At 44.0% G+C, this 17,500-nt stretch overlaps 2 protein-coding genes across 11 annotated transcripts in view; both read left to right on the top strand.

The window, feature by feature from the left end:
• The window catches only part of dop1a (DOP1 leucine zipper like protein A), a 37,718-nt gene extending 36,422 nt beyond the window's left edge, over positions 1 to 1,296 (top strand). For all 4 annotated transcript variants that reach the window (XM_048260356.1, XM_048260357.1, XM_048260354.1 and 1 more), the window contains one exon: positions 252 to 1,296. In XM_048260356.1, the coding sequence (XP_048116313.1) occupies positions 252 to 557 (306 nt within the window). In that variant the 3' untranslated portion in view covers positions 558 to 1,296. The remainder of the gene's footprint in view (positions 1 to 251) is intronic.
• Positions 1,297 to 2,040: 744 nt separating this feature from the next.
• snap91a (synaptosome associated protein 91a) overlaps positions 2,041 to 17,500 on the top strand; it is a 61,927-nt gene continuing 46,467 nt past the window's right edge. For 6 of the 7 annotated variants that reach the window (XM_048260834.1, XM_048260838.1, XM_048260836.1 and 3 more), the window contains exon 1: positions 2,041 to 2,959. In XM_048260834.1, the coding sequence (XP_048116791.1) occupies positions 2,830 to 2,959 (130 nt within the window). In that variant the 5' untranslated portion in view covers positions 2,041 to 2,829. The remainder of the gene's footprint in view (positions 2,960 to 17,500) is intronic. The other variant, XM_048260833.1, reaches the window with a different exon arrangement.

Raw genomic sequence — 17,500 nt, 5'->3', positions numbered from 1 at the left:
CGCACAGCTAGTAATCTTGGATTTTTGGTCAAACATTGCAGTTGGAAGACTCTAGTGAGCATTTGATCACAGTAATGGAGTTTCCTGCCCATATTTGAAGCTTTTGGAAAGGATACTTGAAGTCAGTGAGATTCATATCAATATTTGCATTAATATTTGTAGAGGAGCTCTCAACTGGTTTAATAGTAATTTTTCAATCAGTATCTAATAATGACTCTCTGGTGTTTCACTATTTATGTTCCCTCATGCAGAAGAACCCGGAGGAGGACTGTTCCACGCGCACGCTGACGTGGGAGCCGGGCCACCTGATGTTGACGCTGTACGTGATCCGCAGCATGGAGCAGCTGCTGCCCTTCTTCAACCTGCTCAGCCAGGTGTTCAACAGCAAGGCCAGCAGCCGCTGCGGCCGCCCTTCCCACAGCCCCGCGCCCAGCGATAGCCCCTTCCCCGGCAAGGACGGCAAGCTGGAGAGCCAAAAAGTCTTCTGGAGCCGCGCGCGGCAGAACATCGAGGAGATGGTGGAGAAGGACTTCCTGGAGGGTCTGATCAAGACGTGACCTGATCTGATCGAACATGACCACTAAAAAGAGACAAACATGACAAGGGACAAGCTGTACAGAATACTCAAACCTCAGACTTGTAAGAAAAAACTGGACAAAATGTGATAGGGATTTAAAAATAAAAAAATATTAATAATGACATTTGTACATTTTTTTGTTTTTGTATTTATAATGACTTGTAATTTGTTTCTTTTTTTATTTTCTGAAGCGACACTATTTAACTTAAATGACTTGGTTTCTACATTGTGGAGCTGCTTTGACTACACTAAACTTGAGAGATTTGTGAGCCCCAGGGGACTATGGACTTTCTGTGTACCATTCCATATCGTTGTGGTGTATTTCAATTATGACAAACCAACCAGAACTTCAAAATCAGCATCAACATTTCAGTGTGTATCCAGTAACATAGACAGTAGCCTGATAATCCTGTCACGAAACTGCACATCGCGTATGGTAATATACCATATCATTCCTCATATCCATTCAAATGTCATCCATAACTCATTTCAGTGTCTGAATTTATCAACGTTGCAATAGATTTTTTGCTGTAGGGGGTTTGATTTCCTCCCGAGCATGGGGAAGGGGAAATGTTAACATTTACAAAATTACAAAACACATGAAAAATACAGACCCTTTAGATTCTCAGAGCTGTTCATCAGGTCATGATGCTGACATGTTTTTGATGTATATTGAAAGATCTTGTGTGGCTTGGAATAAAATAATGATTTAAAATAAATGTTATAGAGGGATTGCATTATTCGCTTTTAGTATTTTCTGATATGAGGGACAAGAGTTTTTTGGAGGAAGTTTTTTTTTTTCTCCCTGTTTGAGATTGAGAACGCTCTCATGTATAATCAAGAAGCATCTGATCTTGCACCACTTGCAGCTATCTGTTCCACAAATAATTCTGAATCATCACGAAATCTTGATTTCCATAATTTCAAGATTCTTTATATTGGATTAAACATGTAAGATCCGAGAGGAGTAATGCTTTTCTGGGCAAGATGCAACTAAAAACACTCAACAAGGTGCACATCTGCAATATAACAAAGAGCATGTATGTGTGCGCCTACTAGAAAATTACCAAACAGAATTCTCCCTCCATGTACAATTTCTGTTCATCTCACATGCAGATAAACCCTTTCGATTTATCCAAGAATAGATCGTATAAGTTCGTCCTCGGACACACTGATTGGCTTTCTAGATAGCTTTCCTTTGTGCTTTGTGTGGTTGAGAATTACGTAACAGACTGAAATTGCTGTCATTAAACCGCTGGTTTTACACAATTTGGCATACTGAAGTTTGGGAGTGGCTGTGTGGTGTGACATGTTTTTTTTTCAGGTTAGTGGGTCTGCAGAGGTATCCTTTTGGAGAGAAAAGGGATGCTACCGGTCATTAACGACGTGTCAGCTGACTCGGATGAGTGGGAGGAGTGCTATGTCAAATAAATAAATAAATATCCCAGGAAGGCAATTTCACCAGCTCACCATCTTCCATCTCCTTACTTCCAGGCGTAGCCTGTCGTTAAGAGTGCATGGGAAAGGGGTGATAGGGGGGGAAGTTATATTGCTTTTTATATAGCCTACTCGGAGATGAAGAGGATAGCCCGGAATTTGACAACTCAGGAAATTCTGCGCTGAAGACTGGGTTCGTCCTGGAGATTAAATCCTTCAACGGGAGGAGAGAAGGGCATCGACTGGTCCAGCATCCCACAGCCAGCCGTCATTTTCCAGGCTGAGGCAGCTAGCAGCCTATCTTGGCTTGGCTAGAAATATTGTGACAGCTTCTCGAAACGACGATTCTACATACCAAGCTTTCTATTCACAGTAACCGATGAAGCCTAAAAACGATTTGTAGAGCTCCGTTTTTGAGAACATTAGACCCACATCTCTCTAAGATCCCGTTAATCGATCGCATGTGGACACCGGATGCAATTAAAGAGCGGTAGATCGGTAAATACTAGCATTTGATATATTTTGATACATATTGCGGGTTATTGAAAAGGCTGTCGGTCACGCTCACACTGCCAACTTGGACTGTACATGGAAGCACGTCGCAGCCTTGCTTGTTTTGCACGTCGAAGCCTTATCCTGCTCGAGCTGTTCTAGGTTTAGATACATAATTTGAAAAACGTCTTGGTCTTGACTTTATCGCACACATCATCAGGGCCTCGTCAGCTGGAACTTGAGATAAAGTTCTGGAATATACTTTATTGCAGGGGGACAACATAGCTGTTTAATTCGTTGAGCATCGACGTTCCAGTGAAAAGATGTCGGGGCAGACTCTGACGGATCGCATCGCCGCGGCGCAGTACAGCTTAACAGGGTCGGAAGTGGCCAGAGCATGCTGCAAAGCTACCACCCACGAGGTGATGGCTCCGAAGAAGAAACACCTGGAATGTAAGTGTTCCGTGGGTTGGGTCAGAAGAATTCCGTGTAGGCTATTGTGTGTGTGTGTGTGTATGAGAGAGAGAGAGATCGTGTGTGTGTGTGTGTGTGTGTGTGTGTGTGTGTGTGTTTGTGTGTGTTCTTCATTCCTGCAGTTTAATTCAGCATATTTGCTCATATATCCATAGACACCAAAGAAATGATCACACATTTAAAGAGACACTCACCCACTTACAGTTCATCTTACCTCCTAGAGAGAAGCACCATCACTGAGACAAGCATATGAAATACCAGGCGGGTGTGTGTGTGTGTGTGTACTGTAGATGAAAAAGAAGGTTGAGCCAATGTAATAGCAGCAACTCTGGTCCTGTGCACTAGTTCTGTGTAATGTCATGAGTAGCCTAGGCCATTGCTTTGGAGACCATGGGAACATGGCCGCCCTGGAGTCCCTGCTGGTGGGATGGGGGGCTAGAGGAGCCTGCTAGGCTGGGGGAGGAGAGTGCTGGCTGGGCAGAGGCGGGAGGAGGGCCCCCTTTAAGCAGGCTCTCCCAGGCTGGAGACTAGCCCTCATCCTTTGTCCTCAATGGAACTTTCACTCAGCATCAAAACATCACCCCTCCTGTCCCCTTCCCCTTTAACATAAGCCCTGCCCCTGGACTGTACAACAAGACAGCTTTTTAAATAGGTCAGTGGTGGTTCATGTTACACCTTCATCATAACTGAAGCTGAATGGATGCTTTGCCTTGACTTCCTGTCACTGCCATGCTAGAACATGCTGAAATAAAGAATTATGTTATTGATGTTATTTCCAAACCTCATACCATGATATCGGAGTCTAAGTTTTGCCAGCATGGCTGGAGCAGGTAAAAATCATTTTGAGCCACTGATCCACTCAAGTCTCTCACCAGCCATTACTAATCACCCTTCTGCAACTAGCAGAATTGTTCAGGAAGTCTATTGGAATAGCCTGGAAATATCTAGACTCATTCACAAAGTGAAGAGTCTGGGAACTCTCGATCGGGAAATGTTTTCAACACATGCAACACTTGCATAGTGTTGCTGCTTCTGTTTGTCAATAAGTTTCGGTTTCATCTTCCCCTCTTGTCGCTGATTGGCCTGACATTTTTCTTGTCTGAGGGAAATGGTTATGAACTACGGTGTTCCAGACTAGATCTCCCTGAAAGAAGATCTAGGTGGGCGGGGCCAGGCTAGTATTGGAAGGCTAGACTAAACCAATCTACCTGAAGATGAGGTGATGAGATGAAATGAAGATGAGAGTGGGGGGTCAGGGGTGCCTGAGGGGCAGCAGCCTGCACATCAGGGCTCCCAGGGCTGATCAATAATGTATTCGTAATAAATAGCCTGACTTAATTGCTCAAAAGGGTAGGTCAAAGGGTCAAAGGGTAGTGTGGTGCACCACATGGTAAATAAGCATAACCATTAGCATCCCTTTGCTAGTAATGCAAAGCTGCACAGGTGCTTTCAAACATTGGAGCCATTATGGGTGAAAAACCTTCCCGAGGTTCTCCCAAACCCAGCGGAATGCTCCTCTCTTCCTCTCCCAAAAGGGGTTATGTATTCGGTGTTGTTTGTCTGTCTGTTGACAGGATTATGAGGTAGGGCAGTTTGGCCTTAGCAGAGGTCTGGTCCCTCCGAGTGATCCTCTACTTAAGGTTTGTATAGCCAAGAAGCCTTGAAAGAACCAATCGCCAGCAAAATACTAGCCAGCTGATATTATGGTTTGTGATACCAAGATAGCATTCACCTACTTTACTTCTCAGTTTGTCTCATTCAGTCCCCACATATACATGTGCATGAATCAGTGAGTAATTGCTTTTTCAGCTTATCTGTCAACATTTTGGTTTACTCTTATGAACATTTGTCCATTCCTTTTTGAGAAGAGACAAAGGTTCACTAGGTTCAGCCTATAAGGGCTGCTTGCCTAAATCAATGCAATCCAAACAGCCTTCATCAGCATTACAAAAGGGGACTGTTTGTGGCAGGTGGCCCAGAATGCCAGTCATGCCACACCACTTCCTGTCCCAAAGGACTGTGGGTAATGACTCGACGTCAATTAGACCAAATGGCTTCTGTTTGGCTTGGACTGCGCTGCGCTGCGCTACGTGTCTTGGAAGTCAACATCCTCCGGTTCCATTTAAACATTTTCCGAGAAGTTTTTTTTATAATAGGTGGATTATTCAGGCCAAGAATGATTTCTAGTTTATATTACTCAATTAATTATCAAAATTGAGACGGGACAGCACTGGACACCTTCCCTTCTTTAATCAATTCCTAGAGTGTGTGCCAGGGCAGCGGCATTTACGGCATTGCTGAAACCGCTGGCACAGCGTCCTCTGTCACCGGCATCTGACATGATGGTGGCGTAACTGTGATGTCACCCATGTCACCAGGATTTGATTGATGGCACTCCTAGGCTTCAGAAAGTCCTTTAATGTACTTAGCTCAGCGGGTTTCCCTCCAGTCCAAGCCAATCTCCCCTCTCTCTCTCTCTTTCTCTCTCTCTCTCTCTCTGGATTAATGATGTGGGCTTAATTGAGCCTATCCAAAGACAATGAAGAAAAAACAATACTTAAAGGTGTTCTAAACGATGTTGGGTAACGTCATCTCTGTTGACGTTCAAACAAAACAAGCTTAACAGAGAGATAGCTCGCCCCTCCCTCCCCCTCCCCGCCGTTTTTAGAGTCTGGGCTGTCTACAGAGACCACATTGAGCGTAACATCGCGTAGAGCACCTTTAATATACCGTATGTTAAGCTTGTAAGCATATCTCCTGATCAACAGAGCTGTCATTGAAGGGTGGCAAGTTATCAGTTATTATGTTAGGTTATGTTATTTCTTAGTCAGAAATAAGTCTGCCACTGAATATGCTCCTCTGTTTATTGAGCGTGCTGTGTAGTGGGTGGCGGTCATCCATGATCGCCAGCATCCTGCTCATGTTCCATTTCTTTGCAGTTGTTGTGAGTGACTCCAGCTCAATGCCAACAACATAGTCAGCTTTCCTTATCAACCTGTTCAGTCGCCCAGTTGTTTTCATAATCGTTGGAGGTCATAATTGACAATTAATCAATTCATTTGATTAATTGCACAACCCTACTACACAGTCTGAGCTGGGAATTTCTGCGAAAGCTGTTAATTGGCTTGCATCATATCTTAAACAATGTTCATTCAGAGTGTCTTGGCAAAGACAGGTGTCTCTGAGAGTCACAACCTCACCACAGATGTACCTCAGAGATCAGTACTTGGGCCATTTCTGTTCGTCATTTATCCCACTTTCTTAAGTAAAATCATTCGCTCCCAGATTTCACTGATACACAGGCAATGCTCAAATTTACCTGTCTTTCCCACTACACTATTTCTGCTCCAAGGAATATCCCAGTCTGGATGAAAGTTTAACACCCTCAGCTCAATCTCTCCAAAACTGAGCTTCACAAATCTTCACAATCCCATCTTCACAAACCCCATCTGAAGTGACATGTAACTTGGGTGTCTCAATTGATGACTGACTAAGTTTCTTTGAGCATGTAGCCTTAATAACAAAATGATGTTGGTTTATCCTATGCAAGAACGGGAAGAACAGACCATATCTAACTCAATATGTCTCACAGCTTCTTGTGCAGGCAATGTTTTTTTTTTTCAAACTGGACTATTACAATGGATTGTTAGCTGGCCTACCCCCTTGTGTAGTGAGACATTGCAGATGATTCAAAATGCAGCTGCACGTCTGGTCTTTAATCAGCTGAAGAGGACAGATGTAACTCCTCTGTTAGTTACTCTTTATTTACTTCCTACAATTAAATTCAAATCCCTCCCCCTGGCCTATAGAACACTGGATCTGCACCTTGCTACCTTAATTCCATTATCCATCTCTAAGTCTCTTCTTGCCCACTGTGGTCATCTTATAAGCATCTGCTATGTTGGCCTTCCATCAACACTAAGAAGTCACAGTCAAGAATCTTTTCTTCTGTGGTCCCTCATTGGTGAAGTCATTCTAGTGATATATTTTGGGATCCTCAGAAAGCGTCTAAAGAATCATATGTTTACCTTACATCTAACTAATTAATTTGTGGCTGTATAACTGTTAATTTTAATGTTTATTGATGTTTTTCTAAGTCAGTTTGGATAAAAGCATCTGCAAAGCAAAAGTACCCTAAACATAAACATAAACGGTTACACTTTACTTGAAGGTATCTACATAAGAGTGACATGGCATTGTCATGAATGAGCCATAAACATTATAAACAAGTCATAAACGTTTATGACATAACACTTCTGTCATTAAGTGTCATTCGGCTTTTGTCATGACAAGTTAGGGTTATGGTTCATGAGTCATGACAGTGTCACTCTTATGTAGATACCTTCAAGTAGTGTTACCACATAAACATGTTGTACAACAGAAATGGAAAGAAAGGAAGAGCAAGAATAACAAAAAGAGAGGTAGAATGGATATGTTTATGACAGAAGGATCACCAGACAGACAGATATCTGACAACATACAGTACACTTCTGTGCAAAAGTTTTAGGGATTTTTTCGTCTGCATTATTGCATCAATAGGATATGTCCTATTTACATTTCCAAACATTCTTTGTAAATAGTTAAATTAGTTAAATTGATTTAGGTATTTTCTGTTGCCAGTTAATACGTAAAAACGATTCATGTCGATTTGAAAGGATCTTCGCTTTACAACACTGTGTGTCCTTACCCGAGCGTAGAGCCTTTCCTCTCATACTTCTGACTCTGAATCCCTGAGGTGCGTTGGAGTAGCTCAATACTGAGAGAGAGAGAGAGAGAGTGAGAGAGAGAGAAAGAGAGAGAGAGGGAGGCTACAGTAGGCTACTGGGGACAGATCACTCTGTGCCATGTGAAAATGATTGCTCTAGTGAGCTGTAATCTTCCACATTGTTATGTGTACATAATCTACTGTATACTTTGTTGATGCTTGTGTAGCAGTTATGCTTACTGTTGTGTATAACAAGAGTATGATTATTATCAGAACTGCATGAATATCAGTTATTCTTACATTGACCTTTAACTTTATACTTTAAGAAAAATCATAGAAGCCTTTTTTATTCAGAAGGCCAGAGGTTCTTCATAAAAATCTTTTTCATACAATATAAAGGGTCAAAGGCATCACTGGTGTACACTATTATAAAGTCTTCAGCATTTTCCAGCTCAAGAGAGTGTGCTCTCAGCAATTAGATGTCTGTTATCTGCTCTTTAGCATTGTGTTAGCCATTAGTGAATTGGCCAGCCACCTTCCACTCCCAAGACCAAACATTCAGATAAGACACAAGGCACTACTGGAGCTTTCATGAGGAATGAAAGGCAACATGTCTGCCTCAGCAGGTTCTCAGCACAGCAAACCCCTCAATCATTCACCATTCACTACCCCTGAGTCCTGCATGGCATTCTGCTACCCTACACCCCAGTATAGATCTGTAGTGTGGATTTATAGACCCTTTCAACCATAAAAACAAAAACAATGCTTGAACGTTCTATTTGGTTCCCAATCTACTTCCTCTGCATTAGGGTAACATATGGAATGTTAAAAATGAAGCCTTGTGGGGCCAACTATGATGCTGATAATGGAACTCTCTTGAAAGGATCTATAATCACCACCAGGGCAAGTTGCCTCATGGGAATACAGTGCTGTTTCACATCACTGCTCTGTGTTGTAGCTGGGGAGACTAGCAGGTGGTGTATAAACTCTCTGAGTGACTCGGGCTCCCTGCTGAGAGGCTACTGAGGCATGTTGTCTTTCGTTCCCCATAAGAGCCCCACGCAGTCGTAGGGGATCACCCTCCTAATGGAGCTTCATCAGTGGGAATGAGCAGGGAGCCCTCAGAGGCTCTGAGATGCAGACCAGCGGACTGTGACCATCACTAGCTTCCAGCCTCCAGCGTGTCTGTGTGTGTGTGTGTGTGTGTGTGTATAGGCCCAGGAGAGTAAGACATCTTCCACCAAACAACTACTGTGTTCATCTGAAGAGAGACTACTCAATGTGTGGGTTTATATACAGGATGTGTATGTGTCTGTGTGTGCGCGTGTGTGTGTGGCTATATGTGTCTGTGTGTGGGCCCAGGAGAGGAAGACATCTCCTTCTGATCAACCATGTTGTGTGTGCTTGTCTGCAGACAGTATGTCAGTGAGATTATCCCGAGAGACAGAAGAAGAATTTAGTCCTGTGTGAGATTGCTGAAATGTTTAGTGCATCACGAGAGCCGTCTCCTTTAGATATTTAGTTATAGTTGATATTTTATTATGTGATATTATTCACACGACTCAATAGGCCGGATTGCGATGGTGTGAACAGTGATTATGGCTGGAAATAGTCTCGTTCAGAATGGTCTGAAATGTTTTTGTACACAGGATAGCTCCTGTGTTCAGTTCCAGAATATACCAGATGCTCTCTTGAATCGTGAGAGTCATTTCGGCATCTTGGGCATGTGAGATGAGATTTAACCATTGTGTTTGATGAAGAATGATGCCTTCCTCTTCAGTCCCAGCTGTCTGCTATCCCAACAGTGCTAGCTAGCTGCTATAAAATTAGCTTCTAGTTTGTTTTTTCTGTGATGTTCTATTTCCTCTGTCTCTGTTTCCTCTGATCTGTTAGCACTCGGTCATTTGTTCCCACAGGCATGGTTTCAATAGCAGTGAATTTAGTGAATCAGGGCGGATTTGTTTCAGTTGGGGCAGCTGTGGCCCACTGGTTAGCACTCTGGACGTGTAACCGGAGGGTTGCAGGTTCGAGCCCCGACCAGTGGGCCGTGGCTGAAGTGCCCTTGAGCAAGGCACCTAACCCCTCACTGCTCCCCGAGCGCCGCCGTTGTAGCAGGCAGCTCACTGCGCTGCAAAGACCAAATTTCCCTCACGGGATCAAAAAAGTATATATACTTATATACAGTTGTAGCTACTGTCTAGGAAAACATGATAGCCGTGCCCCACATGTGAAAGTAGATGGTGGAGAAACGTTTACATTCTGGATAAACAATACTGTGCAATGTGTATTAGGACCTATAGTGGTTGTTAGCTAAGCTGAACTACAGACTTACACTTAAGTCAATTGAAATTCATGTGCTAATATAGGCAAATAAATATGCATACAAGTTGCACTCTCCACCTCATCACACTTTGCCTCACACATACATTTCAGATCCGTCCTGTGGGTGTATTGGAAAAGCAATAGTGTGTGTGTGTGTGTGTGTGTGTGTATGTGATGAATATTTTACCACCAGTAATTACTGTTTGAGTCACAGTGTTGTCTTGGTGACACACAAATACTGTCTCTCACTGATTCCGTTTTATATAAGTTTGTCTGTACAAGCGTGTGTGTGTGTGTGTGTGTGTGTGTGTATGTATTAGGTTAATATGCAGAGTGATTGTGTAGATGGAAATCACACCTTGGTAATTGGTATTGTATGAGGTGTAATTGATGGTGTATATATTTTATTATGTGTGTCTGGCGATGTGAGTGTGGGTGTGTATGATATTATATTATTATTATTTGTGTCTGGTGGTGTGTCTGAGTGTGTGCAATTTGCGTTGTCCTGGTGGAGGAGACTAGCAGTGTTTTCAGTAGGCTGTGTTTTGGGCATGCAGGAAGAGGCTCCCTTTGTAGCAGTGCAGACGGAGTGCTGTTTGTGTTTGAAAGGCTCCAGATTATAAAGGGATTATCTGATGTCATCCGGCCTTTTAAAAAAGAGTCCTTCCGGCTGCAGGAAATGGAGTGAGTGGGTTTGCTGTCACTCAAAGACACGCAGCACAAAATCAGTGTGTGGAATACACACAGGGAGCTCTCTTTCTCTCTCTCTCTTCTCTCCTCTCCTCTCCTTTTCTCTTCTCTTCTCTTCTCTTCTCTTTCGCCCCATCTCCCTTCCTATTTCTCTTTCTTTGTATTTTTCTATTACACAGAGTAGGAATAGAAAGATTGAATTTGAAATTTAGGAGACAGCGGAGATTGATTTTGACTATATAGATTATATACAGTAGAAAAAGGGACACGTAAATCAGGAATTATATGAGTATTGGAGCCCCCCCCCCCCGCCCTCCCCCAGCTATCAATTTAGCCACAGAGTGAGACACATAAGACAGCACTGGCTTGACTCTGCAGTTGTTAAAGTGAATTTGTGTGTGTGTGTGTGTATGTGTGTGTGTGTGTGTGTGTGTATGTGTGTGTGTGTGTGTGTGTGTGTGTGTGTGTGTGTGTGTGTGATTACATGATGAATATTTCACCACCAGTAATTACTGTTTGAGTCATGGTGTTTGACTGAGAATGAAAGACTGAGAGAGAAATACACACTGGCAGAGAGAGAGAGAGAGAGATAGAGAGAGAGAGAGAGAGAGAGAGAGAGAGAGAGAGAGAGAGAGAGAGAGAGAGAGAGAGAGAGAGAGAGGGTAGTTTGTGTTTTCCTGTCACCATAGCTTCCCTTGAGTATGTAAGGACATCTCTGATATCATGCAACCCCCTGCAACGCCACCTCACCTCATGGTGCCTGGCGGCCGTCTCCAATCTGTCAGTCCTGCTGAGGAGGTTCAGCACCATGGACAGGGATCAGCTTTTGTGCTGCTGCTGCTGCTGATGCTGTTGCCGAGGCTTGGCACAGCCTCGCTCCTCGCTGTCCCTGGCAACCACCCTCACAGCTGCATGAACCCCCTGCCTTCTCATCTTTTCTCATCTGTTCTTTTCACTGTCCTCACTGCTTCCAAGGTCACCGTGCCCTTGGTGGTCTATGGTTCACTCACGATTGCCTCTCTCTTTATTTCTCTCTCTGATTCTCCCTCTCCCCCATGCATATATATATATATATATATATATATATATATATATATATATATATATATATATATATATATATAAACACATAAACACTACCACACAGGCAGTATGACATAAGCAGCCCGCTTCTCACACAAACATCAGGCTGGGTGTTGACCTCTGAGAAAGGCCTGTGATTGGCTGATGACAAGAGTGGGATGGGGGGAGGAGTCTGGTGGCTCATGGGCACAAAGGACTTTAATCACTTCCTAAGAGAACTGAAGTGACACACACACACACACACACACACACACACACACACACACACACACACACACACACACACACACATACATACATAAGCACTGTAATGTACACACTCTCAAACACAATTATATAGACACACACACACACAATCGCATACTGCTGAACGTTGGTTAGAATAAGACAGCAGACCTGATTGACATCCTCCCCTTGGCAACACTCACATCCCATAATTAACCAGCTGTGTAAAAAGCTGGTTGCTAACCTCAAGCTGCTCTAGCCGTTAGCTTACACAATCTTGCCCCCTAAACACAGACACTCACATAAACACACACACACACACACACACTCACATGCTCTCTTTCTTCGTGCTCTGAGCCTGGTGGTGTGTGTGGCAGCGGCGGTGGCCCTTGTGAGCAGATGAGTGTTTGGCAGGGCTGGGGCGATGTCTCACCAGCAGAGCCATGACTTTAATAATTCAGTGGGAGACGCAGGGTCCTGTCTAATCAGCCAGCGCCACGGCTGCTGCCATCTTCAGGGACAGATCAAACCCAGTAGGGCCACATGGGGACCCAGATTAGCCAGACAGAGAAGGGTGACAGCGAAATAGAGTACACATGCATGTGTGTGTGTGTGTATGTGTGTGTCTGTGTGTGTATTCATACATTTCTCAGTCTGTGTGTGCCCTCTCTCTCTCTCTCTCGCTCTCTGTGTGTGTGTGTGTGTGTGTGTGTTTGTGTTTATGTATCACTGTTTATTCATACATTTCTTAGTGTGTGAGAGAGTTCTCTCTCTCTCTCCCTCTCTTTCTCTCTCTCTGTGTGTGTGTGTGCATGTGGTAATGAAGGAGCATGCTCTTATCCCAGAAGCCGTTGTTTGATCAGGAGATGAGTGGGCTTTTTGAAGGTGAGAGGGCTACAGCTGTTTGAAATGTGAACTCTCTGTTGTCCCTCCCCACCCCCAGCACTGGATTTAGGAAGTGATACATGGCATCAGGAGCCACAGAGCACAGAGTGGATTACCCTGGGACAGCTGTCTGGGCAACCTGCTTTTGTGTGTGTGTGTGTGTGTGTGTGTGTGTGTGTGTGTGTGTGTGTGTGTGTGTGTGTGTGTGTTGATTTAGACCGATATTAATATTTGTTTTGAAATCTTATCACCCTAAACAAAGATAAGCCAAGTGTAAGCCTTGACTGCATTACTGCCGGAAAGACCCTCATTCATGAAAAGACACACGCACACACAGGGCCGGCGGAAGGTATGGGCATTCTGGGAAATTGCCCGGACGCCAAACTACCAGGGGCACCACAGCGTGGCGAGCTATAGGATACAACATTGAAAACACATTGATTGTCAAATAATGGCATAGACGGTTTATGCGGGGAACAGCAAGTGATTCATTTCCAGTGATATCGGATAAATAACAGTCATGAATGAGACGTTCAAAAGCCTAGTGCTGCAGAATACAGAAAAGTGCACAGATTGAAAAACTTTTCTCCCGCATATGATGAGGGTGCTGATCTTCAGCCTGAATCGCCAGGTTGCTAGCAGTGGAAGGCAGCAGAGGGGGCGACAACGTAATTAGGTAAAATCTGAATCTCACCATGTCACCGAATCAGGGGACCCATGAGCTTCTTTCCTTGCAATAAGACAGTCCTATCACAGGGTGATATAAGACAGCGACACACGAAGTGCATTCCTAATGTCACGTTTAAATGCACATCTAATTATTCTGTATAACCTGTAGTAATAAGATGTTTATGCTACTAGAAAGCCTAATTAATTGTTGGCTACCGTTTTTTCCGTGAGGCCCGGTCGCAATTGTCCCGCGAAATTTATTTATTTTTCTGCAGGGTCCAGTAGTGCTGGAAAGTAGCAACGTTGAGCTCACCCATACATTGACACCAGCCCCGATCTGCACGCTGCAGCCAGGGGCTTCTGCAAAGGTAGCGCACAGTCGAAAGTGGCGCACAGTCTATGAATATGGGGGCGACATATTCCTATTTCGCCCCGGGCACAGGATTGCCTTCCGCCGGCCCTGCACACACACACATATTTTTTTCTCGTTGTTTCATTCACAAAACACATACTCACATACAGACACAACTCCACACCATGGAGCTATCTCTACAGCTGGAATCCTATCTGTTCTTTTACATGCAGCTTCCAAGTGGGGGATGATGCACAATATGTGTGTGTGTATGACTGTCTAAGTGTGTGTGTGTGTGTGTGCGCGTGCATGTGTGTGTGTGTGTGGGTGTGTGTGTGTGTGTGTTTGAGCTTGGGTCTGGTTCCTGACCATGAGATCACGACTAGCCTGGACTCCACAGATGTGTGAGAGACTGAGGAGGAAGCTTGTCTCTGTTGAAGGATATGAGTTTTGAAGTCAAATCTCACTGGGAGGCTATGTGTCCCCCACTATAAGATACAGCCATACTGTCGGCTCTTAATTGTATTCGTGAGGTAGACAGACCTATGGGCTCTGTGCACTAGCTTACTTGAAGTCGGCAAACCAGTTTCCTGTTCGTTGACATGGCTACCAACAAGCACCTGAAGATGAGTGCTTTAGTTGTACCAAAGCGTAAGAAATACAATGTACGTGAGAGTCTGAATGTCCATGGGCTCTGAGGAGCACTGCTGTGTGCTCTGCTCGGCTTCAAGTCGTTATAAAAGCAATTTTAGCTTCCACGCTTTTCCTAAAAAACATCAGCCTAAAAGTGCAGTGGCTGCACAAAATAATGAGGGAAGGATTTTCGGCGAAACACAATTTAAGTACTCCTATTCAGGTGCTTGTTGACAGCGATGGACAATGCTGACAATAGCAGAGATCATGTGTGAGCGATGTCAGATGACACTCCCCTATGGATGGGGGGTTATGAAGCTGTGAGCTTAGAGCTACTGATGAAATGGAGGAGAATGGGGAGAAGCTGGGAGGCTTTGCTATGCTGGAGTGTTTGATGTAGTGGGCAGGTAAGGAGGTTTAAATCTCCTAGAAGTTAATGTGGGGTAGTGATTGCTGTCAATCATGGGCCCTAAAAGCTCCTCCCAAGCTGACTTTTAGTCTGGTAACTATCTGAGTCAGTCAGGCCAGTACAGGTCCAGAAGAAGCAGTCAAATTGGACTAAATTGGAGGTATCTCATCAAAAGACTCCTTCCATGTTGTATGTGTGTGTGTGTGTGTGTGTGTATCGCGTGGGGAAGATTGCAGTGCCTCTTCCTCAATCACACTAGTTTTACACATACACCCTCCCCCCTGCTCCACACACACACACACACATTCTGCTGACGGTACCCTTCACTACTTGAGGGAAACTGGCACAGCAGTTATAACTCGTTGCCATGCGTGACATCAACCATTTCAGTTTTTTTTTCTCTGAAAAAATTCTGGCCCAGAGAAAGAGCTACCAGTTTGCCAAAAAGCGATCTGGAGCTCCTGTCTTCATGGCCGACTCAACCAGCAGACGAAACACATTGATTGCCCTCTTCACTGTGTGTCTTCATGTGATGTGTGTGTGTGTGTGTGTGTGTTTGTGTGTGTGTGTGTGTGTGTGTGTGTGTATGTGTGTCCAGCTGTCCAGTTTGTGTGTGGGCAAAGTGATAATTGAGCCTAGTCAAGTGTGCACATGTATGTACCTCTTCCTGTCACTATCACATAGTCACACACACACACACACACACACACACAAACACACACACACACACACACACACAACACACTTACCAGACACCCTTACAGTGTATCATTCTGACAGAGAGAGAGAGAGAGAGGAAATAGAGAATGTGATGTGTTGATATGGGTTGTAAACAGACAAAGCATTGCTTTCCCCACTTGAGTCGTGATATGAAAGCAGCTACAGCTACAGTATGGCGATGACTGCATGTGCTGTGTGCCAGTGAGTTCAGCTGCTAGTATGGATGAAGAAAATGGCTGAAATAGGAATCAAGTGGTGTGTTTAGTATGTGCGTATTGTGTTGCCTGTGGCAAAGATTCGTGTTGCAATGGTCCCGCAGACGATTTTGTAATTTTAGGATCAGCCAGGGAAGTGTGTGTGTTTTTTTTGGGTGGCATGTGTGATGGAATCAATACATGTAAGTGCTAGTAGCTAATGTCCATGCAGTCACACCACATGTACCAGACATGGATCCTGACATCAGAGAGAATGTGTCCACTGGAATGAAATTCATGTTCTCTGAGTCTGTTTGTTTTTGGTTGTCTTAGTTTGATTGTTTGTGGACAGGTTTCAAAACACTGCTAACATTTTCATGAAACTTCAAGTGGTGTTGCATGTGGGTAAAGAGAACTCTGTGAACTTTGAAATGTCAGAAGAACACAGATGAAATTAGTTTCACTTTTGCTAATGTTCGGCAATGTAGCCATCTTTTAACTAATGTTCATTATACAAAAAAAGCGTTAGTTCATCTTTTGCTAATGTTGGGAGATACAGCATTGGTTCATATTTTTTGCTTAATGTTGCTGAGATACAGCATTAGTTTATATTTTGCTTATGTTGCGAGGTCTGAGATTTGTAATAATAAAAATATGTGCTAATGTTGTATAATTTGTTTTTTGGCTGCAGCTAATGTTTCCAGCTAATGTTATGAGATACAGCATTAAGATTGAAAAGCTGTGAAATATGACACTAAAGAGAACATGATGGAGGTATGCACTCTACTAGAGTGCAACCTCATTAAACCTCAATACATAACTACTCATTATTTATTTGAACTATGCCCAAATTAACTCTAACTGAAGTAAGCAGCTGCAATCTCCGCCTTGATTGAACTGTGGCCATCACATGTCAATGCAGGCATGTAGACTGGACAGGCTTCACTTGTGTGGTGGGATTTCTCTGTATTACTGCAGCATATCTATAGCTCAGTGCATTATCTGCTCTCTGCACAGTGCTCTCCTCTCTGTCACTCTCTCTGTTATATATGCCACTTCTCTCTCAAACCCTCCCCCAAAACTTCTCTTCCCGCTCCACTCTCTCTCTCTCTCTCTCTCTCTGTGTGTTATTGTCTGTGTGTGTGTGTGTGTGTGTGTGTGTGTGAAAAGAGTGTGTGACATCACCCCTACTACCCTCTTCTCCAGCATGCTCTAGTGCATGATTGTGCCTCAAAGGGGGGAGGCTTAAAATAGAACAATGTGTGAGAGAGTGTGACATTGACATTGTGTGTGTGTGTGTGTGTGTGTGTGTGTGTGTGTGTGTGTGTGTGTGTGTGATTGTATCACGTATCGCCTGCATGTCTACACCAAAGTGTATGTCTACACATGCCCCCTTCCTCCCTCCCTAGCTCTTCTCTGTGCTGTGCTGTGATGTGCTGTGATGTGCTGTGATGTGATGTACTGTGCTGTGCTGTGCTGTGCTGTGCTGTGCTGTGTTGTGTTGTGCTGTGTTGTGCTGTGTTGTGTTGTGTTGTGTTGTGCTCTGCTGTGCTGTGCTGTGCTGTGCTGTGCTGTGCTGTGCTGTGACCACAGACAAAGGAGACTCGGCATCAATTGGACTCTGACTGCCTTG

The sequence above is a fragment of the Alosa alosa genome, chromosome 13, assembly GCF_017589495.1.
Source record: "Alosa alosa isolate M-15738 ecotype Scorff River chromosome 13, AALO_Geno_1.1, whole genome shotgun sequence".
NCBI lineage: Eukaryota > Metazoa > Chordata > Actinopteri > Clupeiformes > Clupeidae > Alosa > Alosa alosa.
Note: the sequence above shows the minus strand (reverse complement) of the source record. Positions and strands in the feature narration are given on the sequence as shown.